Source organism: Neocloeon triangulifer, unplaced genomic scaffold, assembly GCF_031216515.1.
Source record: "Neocloeon triangulifer isolate White Clay Creek 2 clone unplaced genomic scaffold, ASM3121651v1 ptg000012l, whole genome shotgun sequence".
NCBI lineage: Eukaryota > Metazoa > Arthropoda > Insecta > Ephemeroptera > Baetidae > Neocloeon > Neocloeon triangulifer.
Window position 1 is genome coordinate 16,358,322 of NW_026775554.1, and position 19,282 is coordinate 16,377,603.

General features: G+C 37.2%; 5 protein-coding genes across 9 annotated transcripts; 1 reads left to right on the top strand and 4 right to left on the bottom strand.

Moving 5' to 3' along the window:
• Positions 1 to 26: 26 nt before the first annotated feature.
• Positions 27 to 3,698, bottom strand: LOC132196683 (uncharacterized). Of its 2 annotated transcripts, none has more exons than XM_059619484.1 (6): positions 3,357 to 3,698; positions 2,553 to 2,740; positions 1,963 to 2,299; positions 1,331 to 1,711; positions 1,022 to 1,270; positions 27 to 744 (listed from the first exon to the last, which is right to left on the bottom strand). In XM_059619484.1, the coding sequence occupies exons 1-6, from the start codon at positions 3,551 to 3,553 to the stop codon at positions 354 to 356; spliced, it is 1,743 nt and encodes a 580-aa protein (XP_059475467.1). In that variant the 5' UTR covers positions 3,554 to 3,698; the 3' UTR covers positions 27 to 353. The 2 variants fall into 2 exon arrangements, with proteins under 2 accessions (XP_059475467.1, XP_059475468.1); XM_059619485.1 differs by lacking the exon at positions 3,357 to 3,698 and adding an exon at positions 2,885 to 3,137.
• A 1,017-nt stretch (positions 3,699 to 4,715) lies between these two features.
• Positions 4,716 to 9,441, bottom strand: LOC132197243 (AFG3-like protein 2). Of its 3 annotated transcripts, none has more exons than XM_059620394.1 (13): positions 9,388 to 9,441; positions 8,468 to 8,788; positions 7,444 to 7,600; positions 7,294 to 7,387; positions 7,051 to 7,231; positions 6,877 to 6,994; positions 6,581 to 6,821; positions 6,374 to 6,521; positions 5,846 to 6,079; positions 5,567 to 5,790; positions 5,303 to 5,503; positions 5,070 to 5,246; positions 4,716 to 4,908 (listed from the first exon to the last, which is right to left on the bottom strand). In XM_059620394.1, the coding sequence occupies exons 3-13, from the start codon at positions 7,545 to 7,547 to the stop codon at positions 4,828 to 4,830; spliced, it is 1,803 nt and encodes a 600-aa protein (XP_059476377.1). In that variant the 5' UTR covers positions 7,548 to 7,600; positions 8,468 to 8,788; positions 9,388 to 9,441; the 3' UTR covers positions 4,716 to 4,827. The 3 variants fall into 3 exon arrangements, with proteins under 3 accessions (XP_059476377.1, XP_059476378.1, XP_059476379.1); XM_059620395.1 differs by having other exon boundaries at positions 9,385 to 9,441; XM_059620396.1 differs by lacking the exons at positions 7,294 to 7,387; positions 7,444 to 7,600.
• A 455-nt stretch (positions 9,442 to 9,896) lies between these two features.
• LOC132196346 (uncharacterized) lies at positions 9,897 to 11,962 on the top strand. Its single transcript, XM_059618913.1, has 3 exons — positions 9,897 to 10,087; positions 11,420 to 11,658; positions 11,715 to 11,962. Exons 2-3 carry the CDS (start codon positions 11,451 to 11,453, stop codon positions 11,960 to 11,962), a joined length of 456 nt encoding a protein of 151 aa, XP_059474896.1. The 5' UTR covers positions 9,897 to 10,087; positions 11,420 to 11,450.
• A 128-nt stretch (positions 11,963 to 12,090) lies between these two features.
• On the bottom strand, positions 12,091 to 15,707 carry LOC132197619 (AFG3-like protein 2). Of its 2 annotated transcripts, none has more exons than XM_059621011.1 (12): positions 15,512 to 15,707; positions 14,895 to 15,313; positions 14,744 to 14,837; positions 14,515 to 14,683; positions 14,329 to 14,464; positions 14,035 to 14,275; positions 13,827 to 13,980; positions 13,547 to 13,774; positions 13,268 to 13,494; positions 13,009 to 13,209; positions 12,761 to 12,955; positions 12,091 to 12,605 (listed from the first exon to the last, which is right to left on the bottom strand). In XM_059621011.1, the coding sequence occupies exons 1-12, from the start codon at positions 15,605 to 15,607 to the stop codon at positions 12,351 to 12,353; spliced, it is 2,415 nt and encodes an 804-aa protein (XP_059476994.1). In that variant the 5' UTR covers positions 15,608 to 15,707; the 3' UTR covers positions 12,091 to 12,350. The 2 variants fall into 2 exon arrangements, with proteins under 2 accessions (XP_059476994.1, XP_059476993.1); XM_059621010.1 differs by having other exon boundaries at positions 12,092 to 12,605; positions 14,895 to 15,319.
• Positions 15,708 to 16,679: 972 nt separating this feature from the next.
• On the bottom strand, positions 16,680 to 19,014 carry LOC132196741 (eukaryotic translation initiation factor 2 subunit 2). The gene is made up of 7 exons (XM_059619586.1): positions 18,827 to 19,014; positions 18,603 to 18,771; positions 18,378 to 18,526; positions 18,199 to 18,316; positions 17,690 to 17,894; positions 17,013 to 17,286; positions 16,680 to 16,956 (listed from the first exon to the last, which is right to left on the bottom strand). Exons 1-7 carry the CDS (start codon positions 18,842 to 18,844, stop codon positions 16,912 to 16,914), a joined length of 978 nt encoding a protein of 325 aa, XP_059475569.1. The 5' UTR covers positions 18,845 to 19,014; the 3' UTR covers positions 16,680 to 16,911.
• Positions 19,015 to 19,282: the final 268 nt, after the last annotated feature.

Genomic DNA, 19,282 nt, shown 5'->3' on the forward strand with positions numbered 1-19,282 from the left:
ATTAGGATAATAGTTACAGTTGAGTATATTTTTATTATCATTTTGGCATGGTTTTAATGGTTTGCAAAATAACAAATGACCAATTTAATAGAATTTTATCAGTAACATCAATTTAATCACAACAATATGATTTAAACCAGATTTAATCTTTATCACATTTCAACCTAAGGAATAATTAAATTTTATTCATATTATCTCACACTCAAAATTAAATCTCAGTAATTTGTGTTGGATTTTATTAGGACAAATATGATGTCCGCGATCTTTCTTTGTGAAAATTATTAAGTTTTTGTTAAAGAAAAAGGAAAAGCTTTGGAGTACAATATAATAATGTTACAGTTGAGATGTGAAAGTCAGAATACAATGCACTCCACCTTGGGCATAAAGTGCTCGAAGAAGGCAGTGAGATTGAGGAATGGCATGGGTGCACAATGGCTTTGATAAGCATTCAGAACAACCTTCTCCAGTTTGGTGGCTTGAAAAGCCAGATTTTTGATGGCATCCGCCATATTATGGGTCAAATCGCAGCTGCCAAAATAGAGCCAAAGCACCTTAAGCTCTCTGAAGCTCTGAGGGTCGCGTCGCAACTTCAGAATCAGGTGATGGGTGAATCCATTATGGATGAAGTTCATCACAGGCCCAATGTGAAGATACTCCAAATCGTCAGATGAATCGATCACGTGGTTCATCACTAAGCTGTTAAATCGGCTGCCAGTGGTGGAAATCTTCACACTCCTCAGATTCCTATCAACATATTTATACTTTTAGATTCATTCATACAAATATACACATCACCTCTCATTTAGTTTTTAGTGATAAAATTTTAAAAGAATAAATTTTCTAGCTCTCTAAATTGATATGTGTTAATGGTTTAACGCAATTTCTTGATTATAGTCTGTTTTCGAAATTTTTCATGAACGCAAAGTGATGGAAACGACCAATATAACATTTTTCATTTTTTATATATATAAAAAGAAACACTCTTTTTGCTTATTTAAAAGAAGAGCGTAAAATTTCTTACTGGAAAATGTCCACCGAGTTGAATTTACAGTCATCAATGCATGAAATGTTGCCTTCGATGTGGAATTTGGAGATTTGGGGGCAGTAGTTGAAAATCTGGCTGATGCTCAGCACAATGTCCCAATGGTGACCGTCTTTCACTTCGATCACCAGCTCTTGCAGCTGTGGCCCCAGGTTGCTCAGAGTTGTTTGCAGGAAACCTTTGGTGATGAAAGTGAATCGGATATTCAGCAATCGCAACTTACTCCAGCTGAAATATAACAATTTATTAATTATTCAAAATGCAACAACGCAATCAAAATATTTTTACTTCAAGAAGAAATCCATTTGATTGTGGAAGATGTGGGAATCACCGGTAAGGTACAGTTCCTCGACTTGGGTGAGCATGTCAGTGTCGTACTTTGGAGCCTCAGCCAAACAAAGTTTCTTGAGTTTTATTTCAGGATACATGTTATGCTCCGACAGAGAATTTAGGACTTTAGCGTGGTCACATGTGACCGGCGAAGAAGGCCACAGAACTTGCAGGTTGGGAATAGCCAACAAGAGGTATGCCATGGTCTCCACATCTTTCGTTGGCTTTTCGTACATGGAAAGCTTGCTTCCGTGGAAGTCCAGACTCTCCAGTTTGTTTAGCTGCATCAAAACCTCCCTCTCCGCATCACCAATTTGTAACATTGACACATGCAGCAACCTAAAATTTTATTTTATTACTTCAAATTATAGAAAATATTATATAATTATTTTTAAATTTTTTTTAAGGTAAAAGATCTGATTTGTGTTCTTCTTAAATAATGCAATTTTTCAATAATATTTGATATCAACCTTGTTAATGCAAATCAGATTTTTTTACTAAAATATTGCAGCTTCAACACGTCGCGTTTGATCAATTTCATTAATTGATGAATATTAAATAAAAAAAAAAAATAATAATAAAAAACTCACTTCAGTCCAGAGAAATAATTGGCCAATATAACCAAGTCATCTAATTCGCACCAGAAGTCGGGCATATCAATTTTCTCCAAGTTGATCATTTCGATCAAACCCTCAATAGGAAAGGATACGAAAGGAGTATCGTGGTAGTCCCTCCAAGCAATATCTTTCATGGCCTTGCAATTTTCCAACATGTACTGAAACACCTGCCTTTGTTCTTTGCCCTTTCTCACAATACCAAAGTCAAAGAAGACACTCTTCTCGTTCAGCAGTTGCTGGGCAAAGTAGCCCGCAATCCTCAGATTGTTGGCTTTCAGGTAGCAGATCATTGAATATTGCATCTCTGGCCCTGAAAATTTTTTTCATACAAATTTGAAATTAATTAATTAATTGTACAAATGGCGTGATAACAATTTTAGTCCTCTATAGAAAATAATATGTGATAAAAGGATGAAGTGTGATAAATTTAAATTCATTTAATTTATTTGCCCTGGTTACATTACAGAATTTATTCCAAAATCAGAAGTGGCGAGGGAGAATTTAAAGGAAAATTAAATTCAATTTAATTAAGAAAAATTCAAGAAAGAATTTCGATAAATTACCTATTGTGTAGATGGGAATTTGCTTGGCCAGGGTTTCCTCTTTGTTCATCATGTCAGCCACTTTTCTCATGCACAGGGTGGCGAGTGGCTGAAGGTTCTCTATGGACTTTCGGCAGGTCCACCTTGCAGCATGATTTTCCCACAACCTTTTCTCCTCGAGACTGACTTCAACTTTTCTTCCGGGCTCCCTGTAGAACATGAAACAAAAGTGATACATCAGTCAATGTGGATTTTTTAATTCTGTATTCATGACTGTATCAAATGGAGAATAAATAAATTTGTATAGAAAATTGTAGGCAAAGCAGAGCGGTGTGTTATTAAAAAATTGTTACTCAAAGACTGGCGATAATTTGCCGGAACATGGCTGGTTGTTTCCTGATCCTCGTTGAAAGTTAAAATAATAGTTGTTACGGTTTCGACGTTGAAACAACATGGCCATGATAAAAAGTTTGAGAACTTCTTCGTTCTTATTTTAAATCAGCCCAAAGATAAATGCAACAAAAATAACACTCAAGCAAGAGAATAGAGATGCGATGAAAAAAGAAACGCGGTCTCTGATCGAATTAGCGCACTGCGCTTTACAACTTGGCTGGGAAAATTGCAGGATTGGAAAGAATTCGAGACATGAAATGTTCTCGCAAAATTCAAACATTTGTGGCATTCCTATTGTTATATAATCAACTTTCTCAAACACATACCGACCATTTTTAAGCCGCAAAAATTTTGTTCGCAATCTCACGCGCATGATGCAAAAAAGAAACAAAATTGCTGTCGCGTATTTGAAGTTCAAACTGGAAAACTTACTCGACATCCACAAACTGCTCAGCATCTCGCCCTTTCTCGCCCAACTCAATCGGCGTCCTCTTAAGGACGAAGGAGTTTGGATTGTGCCTATTTATGAATTCCACCACATTCGTCCAACCCTTCATCTGTGACGGCACAAACTCGCCAGTCTCGCTATCAAATTCAGCAAAATCGTCGCAATCAAACTCGTTCATCATTAATTGAGATCGCAGTTCGAGTGATTCAAGAATCAAAACAACAGAAAAGCAGAGCGTCGGCGGTGATGATGCGAAGGAAATTTCGAATTTCCTCCTGACGTGCGGCGTCCGGGCGTGCTGCCTTTTTCTGCAACGATAAATTTCAACCCAAGGTTATCGTGAATCGTGACTCATCACATTTATGTTTTTGTCTCTCTTCTCCTTGCATCACATCGCATTTGACGCATTTTACATGTTTGGACCTGCCAGTTTTCGTTTCGTTTCATTTAATTTCTACTCCTCCTTTTGACTGCTGACTCCGACTCCATCCCACCCTCCCTCCTATTTCTGCTTCCCTCCTTTTAGCGTGTATGCATGCATAATTATATGTGCATAAATTACATTATTACGTATTATTATTACAATTCCGCATAAAAATTCAATGTCCTCTTTGTGATTAGCAATTAATGCTGGCAAAGTGGCAAGTAAATCAGAAAATAAAGTAAAGTTACGTTTTGCTTTATTGAATCTCAAAAGCACTAACAATAAGCAGCGCCATTAATTAAAATTTGATACTTTGATGTTCAGGCATATTTGTATTTTTGCTCAACGAAAAACAAACCTTCTTAAAAAAAAGCCACGGTGAGTTTGAAATTCAACCTATTTCTTATAACAATTATAATTATTTATATAAAAACTTTATTTTTTACGGTTTTATTTATTGCCCTTTTTAATCAAAGAAGAACTCTAGATGAATTAAACGCATAATTTTTATCTGAAGTCTGAAGTTATGTATGTATTGTTAATTTGAAGATTTATTTTTTTGCTTCCCATTAAAAATTATGCAATTATTTAATTAATCAAACTTATCATACGTGGTATTTTTTGATAATGATCAAATTTACGCTGATATTTATTGTATTTATACCAATAAAATTATGACTTAAATTTTGCACAACTTTACTGACTGAGAGCATGACGACAGATAAAATGATCGAAAGATAGATAAATTTATTTTACGCGCGCCTCAAAGCTCCAAATTCAAACTTCAAAGAATTTTTCATTATTATATTATGGCCCCATTAAAAATTCTGTCAATAATGTACCTTGAGCCTTGAGTCACTAATTTTTTTAATCGCACTATATGATGAGAAATGCAGTACTTTTAAAATTTTGCTATAAAAAAAATTATAATTTTTTGTGTAAAAGTGTAACTTTTAATGAAAATAACTAATTGGAATAATTGTAAGAAATCTGCGCGCGCTACTTGGCTCTTGTCCTTTTCGGAACCTCACTTATCCAAATGGCCTTTTTCCAATCAATGTTTCAATTTCTTCGGCTTGCAGCGTGTTTTTCTCAATAAGCTTCTCAGCAATCTAATGAAAAAAATCATAAACAGATAGTGATTATATAAATTAATCATTCAAAATAAGACTGACTTGCTTTTAAGCCATATAAACTGATAATCGTAAATTTAAAAGTCTTATAAATTCTCGACTCATTAAATATTAAAATTTTAATTTATTTAGGCACTTACCAAGGAAATGTCGCTCTTGTGCAGGTAAAGCAGTTCAGTGGTGGTCTCGAGAGCCTTGGACAAGAGTTGGTGCACTTCGGAATCAATCTTTTTGGAAAATTCTTCCGAGAGAGGGTATTTTTCTCGCTCTTGAAAACTCATAGCTCCGATTTTGTCACTCATCCCCAAGCTCATTACCTGCGTGTGGTCGAAACTCGTCAAATAAATAATTGATAATTAAATCCAAAATGAACCATTTCATAGGCGATGTTGGTGGCAACTCGGAGGTCATCTGCGGCACCGGTGGAAATTTTCCCAAAGAACAATTCCTCGGCAACTCGGCCACCAAGCAGGACACACATTCGGTCAAAGATCTGCTCTTTCGTTTGCAGCTTGAGATCTTTCGGAGAGAATTGTGTGAAGCCAAGTGCGTTTCCGCGAGGTGTGATCGTCACCTAAAAGAAAAATCAAATTTTAATAGTTACATAAAAAATAATTATATGAATAAAAATTCATACTTTCAAGAGAGGGTCGCTGTGCTTCAGAAACCAAGCTGTGACAACATGGCCAGCCTCATGATGGGCGACTGCGAACATCTCTTCGGGGGTCAAGTGTGTTTGTCCACCTGAACCTGTCAGCACTCGATCGATGGCCTCGATGAAATTATGCTGCTCCACAGAGCACTGGCCATTCCTCGTTGCAAGAATAGCCGCCTCGTTGCAAACACCAGCAATGGTGGCACCTATATAATAATTTTTTTTAATGGAGCAATCTTTTTAATTACTATTTATTTGTACCTGTGAACCCTGGGGTGATTTTGGCCAGCTCATTAGCCAGCTCGGATTTGCGAAGAGTGCCAAGGACATTGACTGAGCGCAGGTACTTCTCGAACAAAGCAGCTCTGTCTTTCTCATCGGGTGCTGGAACTCTCACCAATCGGTCGAACCTTCCCGCTCTCAACAAAGCGGGGTCCAAAATTTCCAATCGATTTGTAGCAGCCATGACAATGACTTTTTCTAAAGCCTCAAAACCTATAAAAAATTAAAGTGCTTAGTTTTTTCATTATATTTCAATCTAGATAAGAAGAAATGGTTCAGAGTTTTAAACCACTCCTGCGTGAGTATAAAACATTTATTGCGCTGTAGGAAAGTTTTTCCTTTTTTTAATAAAAAATTACAGCTATAGAAGATATGCAAATTTAAAATTTGTAAATTTAAAAGAAATAATTTGCTTAAACCTTTTTCATGTTCATCTTCTCATCTAAATTAATAAACTGCGCTGGTTTAATCTGAACCTTTTCTTTTAAATTTATTTATAAAACTAACCATCCATTTCTACCAGCATTTGGTTCAGCGTACTGTCTTGCTCGCTTCCACCAGAGAGTGCGCTTCGCTTATTCGCAATGCTGTCAATTTCATCAATGAAGATGATGCTCGGAGCGTTTCTTTTGGCCAAATCAAACAGTTGGCGCACCTATATGATTTTTTCCTTGTATATGAGAAAAAGCTTGAAAACATTTATTCAGAGCAAACCCTCCGAGGTCCCACGCCGACAAAGATCTCGTTGAATTCAGGCCCGGACATTGTGATGAACGCAACGTTTGCCTCAGCGGCAGCTGCCTTGGCCAAAGCCGTCTTTCCTGTTCCGGGTGGTCCATGCAAAAGGGCTCCGCGGGGTATTTTTGCGCCCATATCAGTGTAAATTTCTGGATGCTTCAAAAAATTTACAATTTCCATTATCTCCAGTTTTGCTTCATCACATCCAACAATATCACTGTAAAATAATTAATTTTTATATTTCACTTTATTTAATTAGAGGAAAAAGTTACCTAAAATTTATCGAATGACTAGGTTGATTGATTAAGTGGATATTTGTTGAAACTGGCTCATCCGACATGATTGAGAGATTGATGCCAAAAACGGCAGCAATGAGGATCAGTAGAACAACTAAAAACTCTTAAGGATTAATGAATAGAACAAAATTTTACAATTTTAAGTTTCACCAATCCAGCACAAAACTGAGGGAGCAAGGTTTATGATGTCTGTAGCGTAATTGTAAATGTCGATCAGTCGGGTCTCCTTTTTATGTGCAACAGAAATGCTGGACATCAAGTTGCTCCTTCTAATCTCTTTTTGCAGATTTCTCTCAAAGTGCAACAAGTTGCCGATTCGAAACCAACAAGTCTGTGAAAATGAATTTTTTAGGGTGAACAAATATTTTCCTCGGATTTAATTTATAATCAAACTTCGTCATAATCATCAGTAGCGCTTTTCAGGATGACTCGCACCCACTCGTAGTTGAGGACATGAACTTGCGCGACCAAACCTTGCCTCAGGTAGCTTTTCAATAGGAATTAAATTAAATTTTTTAAAATGACGTTTTACAAGAATTTTACTTATAGACGAACTCTTCCCAAGTTATCTCCTTTTCTGTGCGCTTTGAAAGCATCCATGTCAAAGCGAACCCTCCTAGCAGTCCAATCAAAATTGCCCAAAGCATTTTGGACCCGGCTCGACGATTCTCAATTTGTACAGGAACTTTTAAATCTGAGCCTATATACGGAGACTTCAAACTTACTTGTCAGAACTTCAAAATTTTCTGTTAAGAATTATTCCGCATTCAAAATCTCAACAAAGGACGTTTAACCAGCATCTGACAATAATGCTTGTTTTCGCTTTAGCAACAATGCAAAAATCGTTAAAAAAATGCAATAAGTAAAAAAAGCTCTCACCCAACAAGATTATTGGTCATCTCCAAAGGGGACATAAACGCGTTAGAGTGCTGCTGAATCCCCTGAATGCTTCATTGCATTACACCAAACAATTCACATTCAAATAATAAATCATGTGGGAAACTTAAGCACAAATAAAATTTAAATTTCCATCCTCAATAATAATTTTATAATCCTCGCCCTAGAGTTCATGAGAGCCAAAATCTAAAATATTATGTTTAGAGTTGGAACGGGAAAAAAAGGGCTCAGGCATTTTAGTGTGCTGATCAGCAACATAGGTGTAGTTTAAAAATTGTGTTTGACTCGCATCTTCTGTGTTGCTTAAAATAAGTCAATGTAGAAACTGAACTGGCGGTTATGTAATAAATGAAGAAATTAAAAAAAAAACACGATTAAAAATAATGATTTGTTTTAAAATAAAGATATATCATCTGTCGAAAAAAGTGCCATTTTTATTTCAAAGAGTAGCCCTGATTCAAATATTGAAGAAAAAAAGTGGCAAAAATTAATTATTTCACAGTGTATTCTCCGTTGTTGAATTTACGTAGAATACAATCAATTTCAAAACAATTTAAAAATGCAGGTTTATTTCAGAAACGTTTCAATTATTGAGCATGAACCCTGATTAAACGACGTACTGTTTATTTATATATCTTTTCCAAGTTAATAAATGACAAGGGGTGTTAACCTGAACGTGCTTAATTGTGGGTCTCTGGCCACCTCGGGTGCGCCTCCAGGGGTCTCGGGGGCTGCCGGCGGCACGAGGGGTTGGTCACCACGTACCGCCTCCGACAAGCAGACGGACACGGAGGAGCGCAAGCGTCGCGGCCCCGCACTGCCGAAAATCTTGGCGCGGCGCCGACGGCGATGGCGTCGCGTGCGGCGTTCGACCACCTCGTCAGGGTTGTGGCCGGTTCGTCGACCTCGAGCTCAAATGAGTCCTCGTCCTTCCCCATGAGGCGACATAGCGGCGCCCTGGTGCGTCGCGGCGACGCCACCCCGCCGCTGCCTATCGGGAGATCCAGTTTTAGCGCCTCACAAAATTTTTTAATTTTCAGTAAAATTTCATAAGCTTGATCAAGAATTCTAAAGTTAAAAAACAATTTAAAAAAATTTAAATTAATTAAATTCAGTGGGATTATATGTCTCCAAATACTATTAGAAAAGTTAAAAAATACTTTGGCGTTCCGGCGCCATTGTACTTCCTGTTATTGTAAAAATTAGTAAATGAAATTTACATAATTTCAAAAAATTTGATGTATTCAAAATTTTATTCAATTGATAAATTATGGGATTTGACATCAAAAATTATATTATTGTTTTTTTAATCATACCGTCATAATTTTACAATATTGATTTTAAGAATTCTCAAATTTAAAATATTCAAAAAGAAAAATTAAAGTTAATTAAAATCGATGGATGAATATGTAAATCAATTACTTTAAAAAAGACGCTTTCAGTCTCAAAACAAGCAATAGAAAATATACATAAAATTAAAGTAAATTAAGTAAAGCTCATTATTGCTCATTATGCGTTATTTTAACTGGAACGCCTTCTAATTCTAATTTATAAATTTCAAAAAGATAAAAAGAAAATAAATCTCACCACCTCGATGGCGGCGGGTACTGGCGGTGCTCGTGGAGCTGGTTCAGCTGGTAGGTTTTAGCTCTGCTTGGCCATCTTTTGGCCATGCTGCTCAAGGTGGGCTGCATAGTCAGGCCGGGCAGCAGGTTTGCAGGTTTGAACACGAAGCTGCACATTTCACTTGGCGCTTGGCGCAAAATGCAAATGCAATATGAGGATTGAGGATTCCCACATTCTTCTCCCTGCCTCCTCTAGGGAGTAGAAAATAAGAATAGCACCAACTGTTGAGAGTTCAATGTTTTGTCGATACAACCAAACCAAAATCTTATAATGAATAGAAAGGCAAGAATTGTTTTAGGAATAAAAAATAAAAAGAATTTTATATTTTTTTCATCTAACAATGACCAATTGAATTAGCGAAAGCAGCAAAAATCATCGAAGGATCGAAGTTTCAAAGAATTGGTACACATCAAGAATTCTCAACGGCTGGCTAAACTGCACCAGCCGTTAAAATTTGAGTAATTGCGCGAACTTGTTGAACTTGTTCTGTTCATTTCGTCCATCGTCGAGTCGAACAACAACAAGATCATTAACATTATATTGGCGATTGCTTGCACGTCTGCACGAGTCCCGTTTTCTCGCTTCTTCAAACCTTCAGTAATCGTTTAACGAAAAGTGCTAACAAGAACTACAGAAGCTACGCCGCAGACTGGCCGCATTAGTGGTTTGTACTTTTTTTGATAACTTGTTTTTATAAATTCTCTTTGCTATAAATTCAAATTTTCGGTTGTGATTAAATCGTGCGAATTCTGGAAGTCCTGGTGTCACCGCTTTCATATAAATTTTGATCTGGATTTAAACTTTCATCAGTTTCATCATAGGCAATCAGAATAAACGGAAATTTCATTATTCTGATAACCCCACATTTACAAATTTGAGCGATTATAGAAATTCTCGCATGAATTAAAATTTTCGGTTTTGTTGTAAATAAATCGTGCGAATTCTGGAAGCCCCGGTTTCCGAGGCTGGTTTTTAAATTCTTGACCTTTCATTTAATTTATCCGAAATCATCACAATTCTGATTTTCATTTAAATAATCCGAAATTAACACACAATTGTGATACAACCCCCACACAAAAATTATAAAACTCCTGTCTTGTTAAGAATTCACATTTTTCAGTTTAAAAAATCGTGCGAATTTCAGAATCTCAATTCAATTTGATTAATGCAATTGCAAATTCTTGATTTAAACTTTCATTCAAATTATCGAAATTTGAGAAACCTCAATTTTTTTACAACCAAAATTTTGAATTTCATCATTCATGGCGAGAATTTCCAATCAAGTTCATAATTTTTGTGTGGGGGTATCAGAATTTAGTAAAAGTTCTAAAGCTGTGTAATTAACGCGACTCTCCCTTAATTTTTTTTCTATTTGTAATTTTTGGACAAAAAAAATGCACTATATAGCACTTATTATTTTGCATTGATGACAGCATTTTTTCCATTTTACTTATTGAACACATTATATTATGATTTTCTTCAATTTAAAAAATTAACCACCATTTGCGAAATCGAATAACATTGGTTCTTATGGCAGCCTTATCTTAGAATGATTGAATCTTTTCAATCCTAAGATATGTCGTAGTAGATGCAAAATAAAGAATATTGGCGTTGGAAAAATCGAAATTGTTTCAGCGTGGGGCTGTAGTCAGGCGATCAAAGATTTGTAAAAGCTCAAAAAATTGGCTTCGGTTGCCTACTTTACAAATCTTTGATCGCCTGACTACAGCCCCACGCTGAACCAATTTTGATTTTTCCAACGCCAATATTTTTTATTTTGCATCTACTACGACATATCTTAGGATTGAAAAGATTCAATCATTCTAAGATGAAGCTGTCATAAGAACCAATGTTATTTGATTTCGCAAATGGTGAAATCTTTTGGTATTTAATAATTAATTATTTATTAAATATATTGTTGCATAATTTTAAATTTATGTGTGTGTGTGCGAATATACAAAAATGAAAATCTGTAATCTGGACTTTTTCTTTTTAGCACATGTGGTGTGTTATAATATCCTACCAAAATGGAAACTGCAGCTCAAGAGGGACAGCAGTGCACTCAAATTTGGTGGCCCCGATTTGTCGCCCAAAAAGAACGAGTTGCTGAGCTGCAAAACGCCCCAGAAGCAGAGGGACCCGTGTCGGTCGGCGTTTTGCAAACTGTTCTCAGGGATGCATCCACACTTTCCTACTTCATCTTGCGAAACGGTGATTCAGTGAAAGGAGGAGAAAGTAGTTTTTTTTGTTTGTTTCTCAAATTTTGATTTAAAAAAATTATTTTAACACAGGTCCCCTTGTGCTGGCTGGTAAAGCATTCAAAATGCTTATGCGCCAAAAGCCATATACCCTAATTGAAGATGAGGAGACCCCTAACATACCTCCAGAGCTGGTGACCACTGGCTTGACCCCTCGGCAAGCCCTCCTTGCCAAGGATAGCCCCAAAGAGCTCTCTGGCAACATCCTTTTTGCCTTGGCCAGGATGAATAGCTTTCGCCCCCCCCCCCCCCCCAGCTGGCATGATTCATTGTCAGAGTGAGCATTTACTGTGTATTCAAAACATCCAATTATAATTAATAAATTTTTTCTGCTCGTATGTACTGTGGGTTGCTAAATTTATATCAATACCTCAAATTTTTACATATTGTCTTGATTTCTTAATTTATTTAACTTCAATTTCCCGGTCCCGTCCCCGCTGCTCTTAAAGAAACAATTAACATTTTGACCAAGCAATTCATAATTTATTGGTGATTTACAATTAATGCACAATTTCATAGCCCTCCCATCACATAATTGGCCTTGGTGCGGTTTACATTAGTGAAATGAGGTACAATACTAAAATTATCGCACCAAGCCCAACATCGATGCGAATGAGATTTAGTAGAATCTATAAATCAGTCTGTAAGTTCACCACAGATGGATAATTCTTATGACTTTTTGCTCTTCGGCGGCTTCTTAGCTTTTGAATCTTCAGCAGGTTGCTGCTCCTTTGGACTCTTTTCTTCTTCCTTGTTCTTGTTCCAGTCCTTGAGTCCTTCGGGCAGTGTGGTGTCTTCCTCAAATGAGCCGGTGCCCTCAACGAATTCCTCATAAGTTGACTTTTCGGGGAATGGTCTAGGACCGAGTAATTCGATCATGTCATCCCTTCCTAAGATTTCTTGTTTCAGAAGGCGTTCTGCAACCTGGAAGTAAAACATTTGTGAAAATTTGATTTTTTTTTCTCAAATAAGGATGAAATATTGAAATGTATAAGTAAAGCTCATGTTTTCATATTTGATACAAATGGTTCGATAAAAATCTCAACCGAGTCATGAAAAATAAAAAAATCTTGGCAAACCTTTGCTACATTCTCCTTATGCTTCAATAGAAGATCCATTGTGCTCATATGAGCCTTGCTAATGAGACTTCTCACTTCAGAGTCAATCATCTGAGCAGTTTCCTCCGAGTATGGCTTTTCCATGACCATTTCGCCTGGCTGAGGCATGTCAAAGCTGACATTGCCCACCTTCGAGTTCATGCCGTAATGGACAACCTAATTAATCAAAACCATTTAATCTGAAAAATTTCATCAGCTCAAAGGCTTACTTGTGCATAAGCACTTTGTGTTACTTTGCGAAGATCGTCCTGAGCTCCAGTGGTGATTCTGCTGAAGAAAATTTCTTCCGACACTCTGCCTCCCAAGGTCATGCACATTCTGTCAAACAGCTGCTCTGTTGTGTAGAGGTACTGCTCCCTCGGTAAGTACTGCGCGTAGCCAAGACCTTTTCCACGAGGAATAATTGAAACCTAAAAAAATAATAATACTAACTATGAAAGAACTTCAAACAAGGCCAAAAAGACTTGCCTTCAGCAGAGGATCAGCATGCTGGAGGAACCATCCTGCCACAGCATGACCAGCTTCATGGTATGCAACAGTTTTCTTCTCCTCTGGCTGCAGCACATTAGTTTTCTTCTCCATGCCAGCAACCACTCTTTCGATTGCAGCCTCGAAGTCTTTCATTACAATCGCCTCTTTCAAATCTCTGGCAGCTATCAAAGCCGCTTCGTTGCAAACATTTGCAATGTCAGCTCCTAAAAATTAAGGGTTTTAGCACAAACTAGTTTTTAGCAAATCTGAGAGTACCTGTGAAGCCTGGGGTGAGAGCAGCCATTTTACGTGCAAGGTCGTTCTTGTCGAGGTTCGTCTTCAAATTTCCCAAGTGAACTTTGAAAATAGAAGCTCTGCCCTTGATGTCCGGAGCAGGGACAAAGATCTGACGATCAAAACGTCCAGGTCGAAGAAGAGCTTTGTCCAAAATATCCACTCTGTTTGTGGCAGCCAAAACAACAACATTTGTAGTTGTGTTAAATCCTAAAATATCCAGTTAAAATTTCAAGTTCTCCAGAGACTTTATTTAATTTACCATCCATCTCTACTAGAAGTTGGTTCAAGGTGTTTTCCTGTTCTGAATGGCCACCGAAACTTCTGCCTCCTCTTTTGCGGCCGACAGCATCGATCTCATCGATGAATAAAATGCAAGGTGCATGTTTCCTGGCCATAGCAAACATATCTCGAACCTGTTCCACAGTTTTTTACTAATTTAAAAAAAGATTTGAAAAATAAAAACTTACACGTGATGGACCGACGCCGACAAACATCTCCAGGAACTCCGAACCGGACACAGTGATGAAAGGCACATTGGCCTCTCCAGCAGTTGCTTTGGCCAAGAGTGTTTTGCCCGTTCCCGGAGGGCCGGTCAACATTGCACCTTTCGGGATCTTGGCACCCAAATCCATGTATTGTTGGGGATTCTTTAAGAAGTTGACAAACTCCATGATTTCCAGTTTTGCTTCCTCACACCCCGCTACGTCCCTAAAGATTCGTTTAGCTGTGTCCGAAGAGGTAAAAAGTTCAAATTGATTTACTTGAATCTGACGGGAATATCAGAAGGATTGATGAGTTTAGCAGTGGATTCCATGACACCTCCAAACAAGCCGCCACCTTTGCGGCCTCTGCCTCCCATCATTTCTGCAGACCTTCTCATCATGTAGAATAGAAATCCTATAAAACAGAACTTACTTTTAGCCTGATTATGTAATTCACAAGCAAACCTATAATGAGAAGAGTTGGGAGAATTCCTGTAACGCTTGCGGCTTCTAGTTCAGACTTGTAGACCACAGGGATGAAATTCGGAGGCTCTACGTTCATGTCGATTTGTGCATTTTCCAAGTTTCTTTCGAAAGAATCAACACTTCCAATGTTGAACCACAAGACTCCTTGCTGCCAATTTATTTTTAACAAATGAAAATCTAATATACTAGCTAAAGATTTTACACTTACACTGCCATCGTAAGTGGTTCCTGGCAGGAGCTTCACCCTAACCCACTTTTTGTTGACAACCTCCAGCTTCTCAACTATGCCTTTCCCCAAAAAACTGCAACATGTATAATATTACAACCAAAATTAAGAGTATGCATTCAAGTTAAATTACTTGTTAACAAAATCCTTCCAAGTGATCTCCTTATAACCCATTTCGAAGAAGGCTATTGCTCCGATGGCTGCCATTGTAACAAAGACGGCTAACATGAACCACTGGTCTCTCTCTTTATTAGGTCCTCCACCACCACTCCCTCCGAACGACCCAAAAGACCACTGGTCAAATGGTCTGCCAGGACCAGGGGGTGGTTTCGACAAGGGAGGAGGCATGGCCCCTCTACTAGGTGGTGGTGCTTCTTTTGGCGCATCTTTGGGCTGTTCCTTAGATTCAGATTGCTTGCTCTCTGATGGAGGTTTGCTGCCTGCTGGCCGGAAGAACTTTTCAAAGCCTTTCGGTGGCTTCTGGCAGAAACGACGGAAGAGCGATTCAAAATCGACATTGCTTTTCTGGAGTTGAGAAATACCTTTCCTGATCTGAAACTGTATAAATTTATAATCATTAAATAAAATGACGTGGATAAAAATTAAAAATGTAATTTATTTTTTATTTTTAATTCGATTCTGGAAATTTTAAATTCAGTAAAAAATGAATGGTAATAATTATTTTAAAATTATGATGTAACAGGGAAAGTTTATGGGCAAAAGGTATGGAATGGGCATTATGTAACTTACGACTGTGTTCCGATCAATGTGTCCTCTGCGATTCGCGTGAAATAAAAAAAGCTCCACTCTCCTCGTAGTTGAATTTGACATCAATCTGTACGCCATGGTGACGAAGTTTCTCAGATTTTAACAATAAAATTTAAATAGCATCAGCGGCTCAAGATTGCAGACCTCAATTCATGTTTTTACCACGCCCCCTTTGAACACTTCGGTGCGCTTCGGTGCTTGCTTCGGTGCAACGAAGGGCAGCCAACATTGACAATATTCATAATGGTTTTAAATTGGTCTAAATTAAAAAAAAGAATGCGTTTTTGTGAGCACAGTTAACAAAATTTAACTTTCTTTTTCAATTTTTTTTTTAAAGATTTTGAAAAATTAAAATATTTTAATGTGTTTTGTGACACCTTTAATTTTGGAAATTTCATCAATATGTTGGTGCTCTTAACTCCATTCGTCTTTTCCAGTCGATCCGCGGCAAAAGAGCAAGTTGAAGCAAAAATTATCTCATTTTTTAATAAAATAAAAATTATTAAACTTCATTATTAAAATCGATGAAAGTGATTTTGCTAATTCTTTTAAATTTAAGAGAGTACATTAGACAAGAGATAATAAAATTAACTCTCTTGCAATAAAAAACTAAAAAAAAACTGCTTGGATCAGGATCAGTAGAGAGTTAATTAATTTTGTGTTAATCACCGCGGCCCCCATTTATTTTAATGTGAAACTTCTAGTTTTACAAGAATTATGAATTTCAACGCAAATTAAGCAAAACAATTAAACTTTTGTGTCGGTTTGAATATTTCTCTCTTTCTATATTTATCTCACTGTTCATTATCTTTCTATTATTATTGTAGAACAAATAGTCCCAAAAAAGTAAATCGATCTCTATTTAAGATATGTTTAAGTGACTTCCATTACACTTCATAATTCATTATACGGTCGTGCTGTACTGTACAGCTCTTCCAACATAAAATATTGATAAAATAGTAAATAGTGTAACCAGCAGTAAATATAATAAGATAAGTTAATTTTAAGAATAACATGGTTTTCGAAGTAGCAAAATATATTATCACAAGACCTAAATCAGACATATAAAGGTTTAGTAAAGTAGCTCCCGGTAGTTCCTATCTCCTTTATAATAAAATACAATATACGGATGAAACTTTAAAAAGACAAATTTGATTAAAGTTTAGATCAACACGGATTTATTTATGGGGTACAAATTGAAAAGCATGAGTCATAAGCCTTTTATGAAACGGTTCCCTTGAGTTTAGTTATTCTTGCAAAAAATTAATTTGTAGAAATTTTGAACTGTTGAAAAATGTTTTAGACAATATAGAGAGATACTGGACATAAGATCTGGTAATAACTTTTTAACACGCGCAAACCCCTTGACCTCATGTATTGTTTCACGTTGTTTTCGCTCTGATGGCAGCTCGTTTTCCTGTGACGGCCTGCAAAAATGTTTTATTGGAATCAAAATGAAACAACCTAGAAAAATTGATTGTACCTGGAAACCAGATTTGATGCTGGCCACGGAGCACCTAGAGCCACAGTCTTCACACTGGAGGAAGAAGATACGGGTGTCCTTCTGGAGGATGGTGTTGGGCGAGCGGCAGGTGTGGCAAGTCACATACTCCTTGATGTAACGACGTAACACAATTTCAATCTGCTTCTGCTGGAATCGACCTTTGATGATGAGCTGACTGTTACCGTCAACTGACCCGCTGGTGCCCAACTCGGCCAGCAAGAAGTCAAGCAAGTGTTTCGGCTGCCGATGCAAGCTGCAGGATTGAATTTTTCAAATTTATAATAGGATTATAATTGCTCACGGATGAGACTAATGCAGCAATCAAGTGGTTCAGTAGCGAGTATGGCTTTAGTTCTGATATAAATTTTTGCTCCTATTATAATTATATCTTTTTAATAATCAACTGGATTTATCAGTGGCAAAACTTGACCTTTGTGGGCCCGTGGACGCCCCTGTAAAGTAGGTAACGCCTTGACACTTATGTTTTACCGGTTGTCTAAATAAGGCATGAATGGGCCCCTTTTGGGCAGTAGGCCTGTGGAAACGTCCACATTTCCACATTGGAGTTTTGCCACCGATTTTTATGATCCATTATTTCTTTATAAATTCATTTTAACATAACGTGCTATTAAATAGCTTATTAAGATTTAACTTACATTTTACACACTTCAGTGAAGTTAGCAAATGAGGTCTTTTTGGTGCCGATTCGCACCACATGTGGAGGACGCATGACAAACTTCTGCTTTTTGCCAAGGGCCATATCAGGATTCTTTTCGTGCATAATGCAGAATACTCGGGTGAGCAATTCGTCATAAGTGTAATCTCGATCAACACCAAACCATGTGGAGTTGTTGCTCGACTCTGTGAATTTTTTATTAACGTTTTAACAAAACCGGTAACTTAGAAAAATAATTTCTGAAGAAATATAAAAATTGCAAAGAATATTATATAATTTAAAAAAAAGAAAAGAATTAAATTTTTTTTCATGACTCGAGTCAATCAAATAATAATAATAAGCAAATTTCAGGGATTTTTACAGCCTTACCGCACTCGACAGGTATCTCCTCAATAGTGCAGCATGTATTTTAAAATACTTTGTTAGCTTTGATTGCTCTTAGGAGCTAAGAAAGTTGGGCAACATTAATGCATTTTTGATATTTTTTACCATTTTCATTATCATCAGCCTTATCAGCCTTCCCTCCTTCCAAATCTTCATCGATGTCCTTCTTCTTCTTTTTTTTCTTCTTTGTTAAAGAAAAGTCCATATCAAGGCTAAAGTCATCCTAAAAATTTGTAAAAAATCCACAGGTAAAAACCAATCGATCGTTCCCAAAGGCAACCCACATCGGCGGGAGCTTCTTCAGCAGGCCCAGAACTTTCAATGGCTCCCTCCTTATTAGTCTCCATTTCAGGAAGGGCGGCGTCCAGCTTATTCATGTCGAAAATCTTCTTTTTCCGCTTTTTCTTGCCAGCCAGCTCAAGGTCCAGGGCATCTATAAACAGAGAAGGATGTTGATATTAAATTATTGTTTGATAGGTCAAAAGCTTGAAAGCTTCTGGAAAACGTGCCATCATCAGCCTTGGGTTCCGGTTCCTTATTTTCCTTATCAGCTTTGACGGGGGTGTCCGAGGGCGACTCTGAAGGACCAGAGCCTTCCGCACCTGCTTCCAAAGAGTCCAATTCAAAGGGGATCTTCTTCTTCTTTTTCTTCTTTTTGGAAGCCAACTCGCTGAGAATCTGCAATGCAAAGGACGAATGAGACGTGTTTTTAAACCAATTTGGGTCAACTTACAGGGTCTTCTTCAGACATTTTCAAAGATTCTAGTGCTAACCACTTGCACGAATATACGGAATGGTCTCAGAGGGCTAAATTACGCTGATTTTATATCCCAAAGTGAACTCATATGTTCAAAACAGACTTTTTGGCCTCCGTATTCAGTGTTACATCAGCTTTTTGGTGCAAGCATGGCGCACAGGCACAGGCGCAAAAGGCATGGCATGTGGTTGCAAACATTTTGGGCGATACAATCAAATCGCAAAACGGAAGTTAAAAAAACTCCTTTGTTTGCTTTTGCTTTTTAAAAAATGTGGAGTTCAAACAACCCCGTTTAAAAAAAAAATGCTTTTATTCGTGCTCTCATTAATTACTGCTAATTGATTAGTAAAATAACAAAACTAATCTGTGTTTTTCATTTTTCATTCATCGTCACAAAATCGATTAACCACAACGAAATGTCAAAACTAGCCG